This window comes from Octopus bimaculoides, chromosome 20 (genome assembly GCF_001194135.2).
Source record: "Octopus bimaculoides isolate UCB-OBI-ISO-001 chromosome 20, ASM119413v2, whole genome shotgun sequence".
In the NCBI taxonomy this organism is placed as follows: domain Eukaryota; kingdom Metazoa; phylum Mollusca; class Cephalopoda; order Octopoda; family Octopodidae; genus Octopus; species Octopus bimaculoides.
In genome coordinates, this window is record NC_069000.1 from 36610996 (window position 1) to 36621830 (window position 10835).

Below are 10835 nucleotides of genomic sequence, written 5' to 3' on the forward strand. Positions count from 1 at the left end.
ATGCTGGAGCATTGCCCTAAAGGGTTTTAGTCTAGCAAATCGACCCCAGGACTAATTCTTTGAAAGCCTAGTACTTATTCTATCAGTCTCTTTTGCTGAACCGCTAAGTTACGGGGACATAAACACACCACCATCGGTTGTCAAGCGATGCTGGGGGGACAAACACAGACACAAACATATACATACATATATATATGACGGGCTTCTTTCAGTTTCCGTCTACCAAATCCACTCACAAGGCTTTGGTCGGCCCGAGGCTATAGTAGAAGACACTTGCCCAAGGTGCCATGCAGTGAGAATGAACCTAGAACTCCTGTGCCTATGTTAACTGTTTAAGTATATAGACTAATCAATAGGTTCAGCTTCAAAATTAACCCTTTAGCATTTAAACCAGCCATATCAGGCCAAAACTGGCTGGATTTGGCCCCCCACACCTACCTCGCAATATCATTCTAAAAATTAACTGCTACCTCATCAAGATCTCAGAGCTGTGACATAATGCATGGTTAATTCAAAACAGTGTGAATAAGCAATATATTTGATAGAATAACCTGAATGCTAAATGGTTGATCTTATGAAATGAGACCCAATATGCCCCCTTACCCTTTATTTTATTTACAAGTCCAAGTGGATGCTTCCTCACTACTTGAATATAGTCGCCCACCACCACCGCCACCACCAAATTGTTTGTATCAATATATATATATAAGTGAATTTATCCCAGCTTCCTAGTATTAATTTATTCATTCTGTCATGAAGAAATGACTATAGGTTATATTCAATATGATTTGATATTACATAATCATTGTTTATATTCATGTTTTTCATCTTGTTAATTGATTATCCGATCCATATGTTGAAGAAACAGTTGTAACCAAAGACTAAAGGTGACACTAGTAACTTCTTTTTTTTTTTCCTTTTTTTTTCCTTGTTATACATATGTATATTTTATTTTATTTTTTTGTATTTTATTGGTTTCAACCAGAGGCTGTGGCCATGCTGGGACTTCATCATTAGTGTGATTGCATGTTTACTTCAAATTTACTTCCCAGCTCTCTCTCTCTGGAATTGGTTCTGGTAAAATTGTGAGATAGACAAAGCTGTTCCTCTTTGCGTTTCTTGCTGCAGTGTGGGATCAGTTGTTATTTCAGATAAAAAAAATTGTCTAAACATTCTTAGAACACTTCCACATCTACATCCCATAGATCTCTCTCTCTCTTTTTTTTTTTTTTTTTTTTTTTTTTTTTTTTTTGCAGGACCTTTGAACTCTAAGCTGTTTCAGTATTATGTCCTTACTCTAGGTTCTAGGTAGAAAGTGTTAAACCCTCCAGGGTCTTCCATGAATATCTTACTGCATATCCTTCACATCTTTGCTCTAGGTCTTAGAGCCTCAACTCCTTTATCTTCTCCCTGTAGCTCATCTGTTTCACTAATGCAGTCTTCTCAGTGTAGTAGTAGTGTTGGATTAACAAGGTTTCTGTTTTTTCATTGTTCTGAATGATCTCAGAATCCAAGCAACCATTTGCCAGCACCTTGTTGCCTTCTTCATATTATGCATATAGAATGACACATCATCACTCATGTAGATTCCAAGGTAATGCACCAACTGTGACTCCAGGATTGCAATACCCACTGGTTTTGTATATTCTGATTGCAATCTGTTTGTGGCTGGTAGCTAAGTGCCTGAAATTTTTCAGCATTGAACTGCATGGTGTTTTCTTTAGCCCATTTATATATTGCACTCTGGTAGTTTTATACTTTTGTGTTATGCTGGTGGCATGTAAAAGCACCCACTACACTCTCGGAGTGGTTGTCGTTAGGAAGGGCATCCAGCTGTAGAAACTCTGCCAGATCAGATTGGAGCCTGGTGCAGCCATCTGGTTCGCTAGTCCTCAGTCAAATCGTCCAACCCATGCCAGCATGGAAGGTGGACGTTAAACGATGATGATGATGATGATGATTATTAATCCAGTGGTTGGGACATGAATTAACATGAAATTTTGATGGGGAGACTTTACTGTAAATCACTTCAAAACAGGAAGTTTGTGTTATAAGACCAGAGGCAGTATCAGATGGGTTCATATCAGAAGGATAAAATAAGGCTGGGCAACAATTCACATGTAGAACAACTTCCAAGTAGTACTTTTACAAAATTTCCTGTCATGCCTTGTTGGCAGTTTGTGACAATCTCTTATTGATCCTTTTGAGACACTGTTTTGGTATGTGTAGCCAAAAAGACCAAAATGTTTTTTTTCTGTTGAGATTGAAAATTATGGGTGCTTGTAGAAAACAAAAGGATAAAGTGTCTAAAACTATTTTATTAGTATGTCAAACTACGTATACTCTTTACTCTCTTTTACTTGTTTCAGTCATTTGACTGCTGCCATGCTGGAGCACCGCCTTTAGTCGAGCAAATCAACCCAAGGACTTATTCTTTGTAAGCCTAGTACTTATTCTATCGGTCTCTTTTGCCGAACCGCTAAGTTACGGGGACGTAAACACACCACCATCAGTTGTCAAGCGATGGTGTGGGGACAAACACAGAGTTTCTTTCAGTTTCCATCTACCAAATCCACTCACAAGGCATTGGTTGGCCCAAGGCTATAGTAGAAGACACTTGCCCAAGGTGCCACGCAGTTGGAATGAACCCAGAACCATGTGGTCAGTAAGCAAACTACTTACCACACAGCCACTCCTGCACCCATCAAAAAATATGGAACACTTCACAAATTTGCGTGTCATTTTATCTGCTGAAAGATGACCTCTGGCTATTATACTTCAAAACATTTGTTTCATCAGGCTGATGGATCAGCCTCAGAGTTTTTTCAGCTTGTATCACTTAGTCTGATCAATTGACCAGGATGTCCCAAGAGGGTTAATTCAAGTCCCTTTGGTATGTTACAAGAACTGTTCGATTGTTAATTGTCAAATGTTTCTCATTTTCATATTCCAACCAAAATCAGTCTTTGGAAACTTAGATACTTTTTCATTGAATTATTTCTTCAAATCTAGTAATATGTTTTTTTCCTATTGATAAAATGTTATTTCTACATAAAACAATGAATAGTACAACTTATAAGGCACCCTGTCCATTGCAGAATATTGATGTATGCAGCAGGCGAAAATACATTGCTAATATGTAGACGTGACATGGCTTTTTAGAACAAAGATGGAAAATAGGTTCAAAATTACTCAATCAACAATAGAAAGGTAAGTGTGTGTATAGTGATTCTTTGTGAATTGAATTTATGTCTGAAATTATCAAAACATTTGGTAAGGCATTTTGTGTTAATCATTAAATAATTGAACTTCTACAAGCTTTTTAATCAGTAGTTTTGAGCCTTTAGCTTTCAGATTACTGTCATGCCAGACAAAATGTTTAGCATTTCCGTCCATCTTTACATTCTGAGTTCAAATTCTGTTGAGGTTGACTTTGTCTTTCATCCTTTCGGGGTCAATGAAATAAGTGTCAGTTGAGCACTGGGTTCGATGTAATGTGACACCAGCAGGAGGACTTTTTATGTGGCACCAGCACCGGTGCTTTTTACATGGCATCAGCACCAACAAGGTCACTGAGTAACTTCTAAGACAAAAACCCCTTCAGCTAGGAAGGCAGCATTAAGTAAGGTGATTTAGGATATCGATTCTGCTGTTGTGGATGGGTCTCCTTAAGTACTATTCCCCTCCCCTTAAAATTTCAAGCCTTTTGCCTAACGGAGAAAGGATTATTTTTTAACTTATCATGCATTATCTTGTAGTTTTGAAATTTTGATAGTATCATCATCATCATCATCATCATCATCATTTAACGTCCGCTTTCCATGCTAGCATGGGTTGGACGATTTGACTGAGGACTGGCAAGCCAGAAGGCTGCACCAGGCTCTAATCTGATCTGGCAGAGTTTCTACAGCAGGATGCCCTTCCTAATGCCAACCACTCTGAGAGTGTAGTGGGTGCTTTTACGTGCCACCGGCACGAGGGCCAGTCACACGGTACTGGCAACGGCCATGCTCAAAAGGTGTTTTTTTTACCTGCCACCTGCATGGGAGCCAGTCCAGCGGCACTAGCAACGACCTCGCTTGAATGATTTTCTAACATGCCACCAGCACAAGTGCTAGAAGGCAACACTGCTTGTTTATTTTTAGAATGACATTGTAGGGTAGGTGTAAGAGGCCAGATCTAGCTGTTTTGAACATAAAACAGATCAAAAATTTCAGATACATATGGCTAGTTTAAATACTAAGGGTTTAAATTGTAATCAACTATATATTTGGTTAGACTTAATTATTGTAAAATGAAATGTTCTGGGCTACAATAGAAAATTTAAAATGATATTCATTTGTTACAAATTGGGAACCATTTTAAATTAAACCTGTATCCAATATCTGTGAATTAACTAATAGCAAGCAATTACTTTGCGAGGATATTTGTTTAGATTAATAATTGATTTATATTGGAAAATTATTAATCATAATCTTGATGTACATCAGAGTCTTCATCATCATTATCCTGATTGTTTTTATATCTGCTTTTTCCATGGTGGTATGGTTTAAATGAGACTTCTTGTGTCTATTCTGTACCTGACTTGACTGGTCTTTAAAACATCATACAGTCAAGTGGCTAGCTATTTTGTTTATGTGACATGTGCACAATCATTACCACAGCCCGAGTGCAGTGTCGGTACGGAGTCACAGAGTCAAGCATGCATGTGGATAGACAGACACATATAAGTATGATGGTGTGTGGTCTAATGATGATGATGGTGTTGAACTCCTGATTGTAGAGTGTTAGGTCCAGTTCATGAACCAGGCAGAGAGCATTATGTCTTGTCAGGCTGTACCAGTCTAATTCAACTAAAAGCAAGTTCCAGCAGTAGCTGGGCTTAATATTGTGGCTGACTGGCAGACAGGCATCCTGTCTGAGGTGGATGTCTTGTATTCCCAATTGCTTCTACACTCCAGAAACGAAAATAAACTCCATCCTAAGGACTTTATATGCTTGAAACAAACTAACTTATGTCAGTTATTAGTGATGGAGGTTGCATTATTACTGAATGAGTGTGTGGGTTTAGCCGTCTGGTTACTTCGTTTAAACTGAATCTTACTGCTAAACTCTTCCTAACCTTGAAACCCCTAGTGCCATCCCATACTTACTGTTTAAAGGGTGGCATGCTGGCAGAACCGTTAGCTTGCCAGACAAAATACTTAGTGGTATTTTGTCCATCTTTATGTTCTGAGTTCAACGGGGTTGATAAACTAAGTTACCAGTGAAACACTGGGGTCAATGTAATCGAGTGTTCCCTGCCCCCCAAAATTTCAGTTCTTGTGCCTTTAGTAGAAAGGATTATATTATTATCATATTCATTATTATTACTATTATTATTCAGGCATGAGCTGGCAAAATTGTTAGCACTCCAAGCAAAATGAGTAGTGGTATTTCATCCATCTTTACATTCATTCTGAGTACAAATTCTGCCGAGGTCAACTTTTACTTTTCATCTTTTCTAGGGTCGATAAATTAAATATCAGTCAAGTACTGTGGTCAATGCAATTGACTATCCCTTTCCCAAAACTTCAGGCCTTGTGCCTATAGTAGAAAGGATTGTTACTGAGTGACAGTCTTTATATCCTACTCTATTGGAGTGCCGTAATGCTGCAGCATTTGTCCTGAGAAAGTCTCTTGCATAGAAGCACAGAAATAGCAGTAACAGATGGGAAACTGTCCAGCATTGTTGTTGTTGTTGTAATGGCATTCACCTGAGAGGGCTTAAGCCAACTCTCATTCAGTTCACTGCGTCACGGGTGAGTTCATAGGAGTTTCAAAGGATGATCAGAGTCTGTGAAAACAGTTCCCATCTGTATTTGTAAACCACGATACACAACTGGTGGCAGGTCATCCTTGTGTTATGCCTTCTTACTGCAGGATGCCTGCTGATGTGATCCAGCGCCACCAGGAAGCCAATGGGTTCCAGAACAGACGCTGCCTGAAACTCACCATTGCCCTCTAGTGAGCTGGGTTGCAGCCCTGGGGCCGCCGGTGTCAGACCTGTCCGCCTTGGGTGGTCCTACCAGGAACTCGAAGTCCCTGATGGCATAGCTCTGACACTCACTCCTTTAACCTTCCCACGATGATGAGGTCAAGAGATGGACTTTGAGGAAGGACTGTCCTGCATTGGTTGTGGAACTGCTGTATCACATGGTTTCAGTGTTCTTTGCACCTCATCAGCAGCAGATATATATATATATATATATATATATATATATATTCTTTTACTTGTTTCAGTCATTTGACTACGGCCATGCTGGAGCACCACCTTAAAGGGTTTTAGTCAAAGAAATTGATTCCAGGACTTATTCTTTGTAAGCCTAGTACTTATTCTATCAGTCTCTTTGCTGAACTGCTAAGTTATGGGGATGTAAACACACTAACACTGGTTGTCAAGCGGTGATGGAGTGGGGGACAAACACATCTCCTTCATCTCAAAGATACACACACACACATACAATGGGCTTCTTTCAGTTTCTGTCTACCAAATCCACTCACAAGGCTTTGGTCGCCCTGAGGCTATAATAGAAGACACTTGCTCAAGGTGCCATGCACTGAGACTGAACCTGGATCCATGTGGTTGAGAAGCAAGCTTCTTACCACACAGCCACGCCTATGCATACATGTGTAAAATCTTATTTAATACATTTGTGGACACTCAGACGTAGGAAGCCCTTTCACAGCTAAAATAAAAAATTCTCCCCACAGACAACGTGTGTGAAAACACATTGGGCCATTAATGACATTATCAGGTTGTAGGACACATGTATGTCTGTGTCATCAATTTTCATCAGCCAATCTTATATCAGCAAGCTGGCAAAATCGTTAGCGTGCCAGACAGAATGTATAGCAGTGTTTCAACCATCTTTATGTTCTGAGTTCAAATTCTGCTGAGGTCGACTCTGCCTTCATCCTTTTTGGGGTCAAGAAGGAAACCCCCCAAAAAAACATAAAACAAAATGATGAAGACTAATCTCAGGACCTTGTACTTCACAGAAGAGGTGAGAAAGGGGCTGGAATGTCTGGCAAGATGAGGTTCTTGAGAAGCCCCACCCACCACTGCAAAACTGAATTCTGCAAACACTGTATGCATATATATATATATATGTGTGTGTGTGTATATATATATATATATATATATATATACACACACATATATATATACACGCCCTGCCCTGCCCTGCATATCTATATATATATATATATATATATATGTGTGTGTGTGTGTGTGTGTACAAATGGGCATCTTACTCCATCTCCTCCTTATATATATCTCCCCCATCATACCATTTTATTTTTTCTTGCTTCCTGAAATGATTTCACTTGTTAGCCATTCTTCATCCATTAATTATTACATGTATGTATACATATATGTGTGTGTGCATGCATGCATGCATACATACACACATGTACATCATCATCATCATCATTATTGTTCGTATTCCATGCTGGCATGAGTTGAACAGTCTAACAGATTCCAATAGATCAGAGGGCTGTGTCGTGCTCCAGTGTCAGTAATGGTTTCTATTGTTGGATGAGATTCCTAATGCCAACCATTTTACAGAGTGCGCTGGGTGCCTTTTTCTGTCACCAGCACTAGTGAGGTTGCCGAATAGGTCACAAAACAAGACCCCGTTGTTTAGGAGAGGCTGTAGTATTGAAGGGGATGGCTTTATGCCAGATGTTGAAAGGTAAGAGTATGATGGGGGATAAGAACAGCAGGTATATTGCTATAGAAGAGATACGTGGCTACCATAGCAAGAAAAAGGGAGTGATGATAAGTTGTCACAATGTACCCCTAAGGTCGAAGAGGGTCAATGTGATGGGGACAGGGACAGAGGGTACAGGTGAGGTAGTTTGGGATAGAGGAGCAGACAAGTTTACAAGAGTGTGAGGTGAGTGGCATATGGTTAGAGAAGGAGATATAGGTGATGTGGTGGACAGCAAACAGGGTAGGGTGCATTGTCAGTTGTGAATATCATTTTGGGGGAAGGTGAAGGAAACGGGAGTGGGTCAGGAAGGGGCTGATATGAGATGATGTTTGATAGTGATACTCTGTAAAGTGGCTGGTGTTCGGAAGGGCGTCCAGCCATAGAAACTGTGCCAAGTCAGACTGAAGTCTGGTGCAGCTCCCCAGCTTGCCAGCACTGGTCCAACCCATGCCAGCATGGAAAACATACGTTAAATGATGGTGATGATGATAAGAGGATATTGAGAATGTGAGATGAATGAATGCCAAAGGGAAGTGGATCCAAGGAGAGGAGAACTAGTTACGTATAAATGTGGGGAATGAAATTTGTGCATCTCTGCATTCATATAATTATAATTACAGAAGCTGAGATTCATCAGTGTCCACTGTCTTCTGAAATGATTTTGTGGACATTCTGAACAGCTCCATCTGCTTCAAACTTATCACTAATTGATGCTAATTCACGTAGGTGGATTTTTCTGAAACTTCCTCTTAAACTGTCTTTGAACTTTCATTATGGTTCCAAACTTCCAGTAGCATTGTAGGATAAATTTTTTTCTTTGTTCAAAGCTTAGCTGGGTTCTTTTCATTATTTCTAATGGGTCAAATCTGAAAAGAAATGGAAATTGAGTGAGTTATCTGCTGTTAAAGTTTGTTTACCATGTACCCAGACCTTCTCATAATAATACTTAAGACTTTATTCAAAACTTTTGAATAAAGTTTTTGTAAATCAGGAATTTCTTCAGCTTACCTGTTTTTTCATCTCAAAATAAAAAAATGTTGGAATGGTTCTTGTAAGTAGTTAGTTTGATGTCAGTTGTATGTGTTAATTGATTTTGTTTTATACAGCTTTTAGCCATTTGAAATCAAACTTAATATTAATACACTTATGAACATTACTCATAAATCCAAAACAATTCTTCTTGAAGTATTAATGTCCTCCAATTATTATTTGTTCAGTATTGTCTCTTGCTGTAATGCAAACCTCCATTATTTCTCTTGAATTTTAGTAATTCTTAGTAACTAAGTTTCTAAATAGTGAGCATTTCAAAGTGGTACCACTAATTAACCCTCTTGCATTTTAGATTATTCTAATGTAATGCTTATTTATTCACATTATTTTGAATTAATCATGCATTATCACATGGTTTCAAGATTTTGATGATGTGCTTGTATATTTTTAGTATGACATTGTAGGGTAGGTGTGAGAGACCAAATCTTGGCAGTTTGAACATAAAACAAATAGAATATTTGAGCCAGATTAAATGCTAAAGAGTTTAATATTAAAAATTTCTCAACAGTAAAAAAATCTTTATATTCGTATTTCTTTTCATTAATGCTATCAGATGTTAAGATTTCTTTATATGTAATTACTGTCCATATGCTCTTTTTTTTTTTGCCCAAATATATTTATTGCTTTGGTAGTTTCGTTTAACCCATTACCTACCAGTGATCTCATATGAGATCACTTAAAAATTACAAATTTCATAATTATCTGTCAATATTTACACATATCTAACCTTTTTGCTATATCTACTAGGTATATTTCTCTGATATTCAAATGAGGTTTGCTAATTTTTCACCCAATATCTCGCTTATTTCTATTTAAAATGTTATTTTGATCATTCCAGCGTGTTTCTAAGGCTGTTTTATGCTAGAAATCAAAGTTTCATAAAAAAAATTCCAGTTAATAGAATTATGGGAGGTAATGGGTTAACACTTTACCAAGTAAAACTCAATTTGCTGTATAAAATTCTAGTTTTATATTTTGTTGTCAAGCAGTCACATGAAAATAACTTCACTTACCTTATTTGATGGCATATACATCACACTTTCTGTTTGCACCCAAAATGTCTCAAAAAATTGCCTTAGGTCCTATATATGAAGTTGAGCCTCCCATAAGTTTTAGTGCACTAAAATCTTTTTCCAAAAGTATGCTTTACTGAAATTGGAATGCATCTAATAAGCCCATGTGTCTTTTATGACATTAAATATGATGATTTTAGAATAGAATTATAGCTTCTTTTGAAAGATATTTTATTTTCTAAAATCTTTATATATAAGAATTTCCTCTTTATTTTGTGAATTTCTAGTACCACTGAACAAGATCAGAAACGCATTATTCACAACAATTCTGAAAAGCAGCGGAAAGAGAAAATCAAGTCTAAAATTGAAAACATTGGTCACCTTTTGCCCCGAATAAGAAATAATGAAAAGCAGGTACTATTTTTACTTAATGTTTATAAAAACAAACAAACAAACACAAGTAAACTGAGTAAACCGAAGCATGATTTAATGCAAGGAAATTACTTTGTAATCATTTGTAGTCAGTGATAACAAGTGACCGAGACCATTGCCAGTGTCATGTAAATGGCACCCGTACCAGTGGCACATAAAAAGCACCCATTACACTCTTGGAGTGGTTGGTATTAGGAAGGGTATCTCGCCGTGGAAACCATGCCAAATCAGACTGGGAGCTGGTGCAGCTCTCTGGCTTAACAGTTCCAGTCAAATCATCTAACCCATGCCAGCATGGAAAACGGATGTTAAATGATGATGATGTAACAGAAACATCTTTCTGCCATCTCCAAAATGGAACCACTTATGGATGACCTATGTTCTATAGTTTTTGTCCGCAAAGGAGTTTAAATGAGTTGATATTGAAGTTCAGAGAATGTGAATAGTTCGTTTCTTTTGAATTTCTCTGTCCGTTTTAGGAAGTTTATTCTTATTGAGAACTGTATGTTGTTGATGTCGTGAAAATTTTATGAACTTTCATGAAAATGTGGCGGGTGTGGTTGTGTGGTTAAGAAGTTTGCTT

General features: G+C 37.9%; 1 protein-coding gene across 3 annotated transcripts in view; it reads left to right on the plus strand.

Annotated features, from left to right (window-relative positions):
- Positions 1 to 10835, plus strand: part of LOC106873874 (probable serine/threonine-protein kinase DDB_G0282963) — a 43711-nt gene that overhangs the window by 17829 nt on the left and 15047 nt on the right. The window contains exons 1-3 of one of the 3 annotated variants that reach the window (XM_014921392.2): positions 3112 to 3210; positions 8378 to 8479; positions 10108 to 10234. Coding sequence is in view for 1 of the 3 variants with exons in the window: in XM_014921391.2 (XP_014776877.1) it covers positions 3170 to 3210; positions 10108 to 10234 (168 nt within the window). In the remaining 2 variants the exon portion in view is untranslated. Of the gene's footprint in view, positions 1 to 3098; positions 3211 to 8377; positions 8480 to 10107; positions 10235 to 10835 lie in introns of those variants that run through there. The other 2 variants (XM_014921391.2, XM_014921393.2) reach the window with 2 other exon arrangements.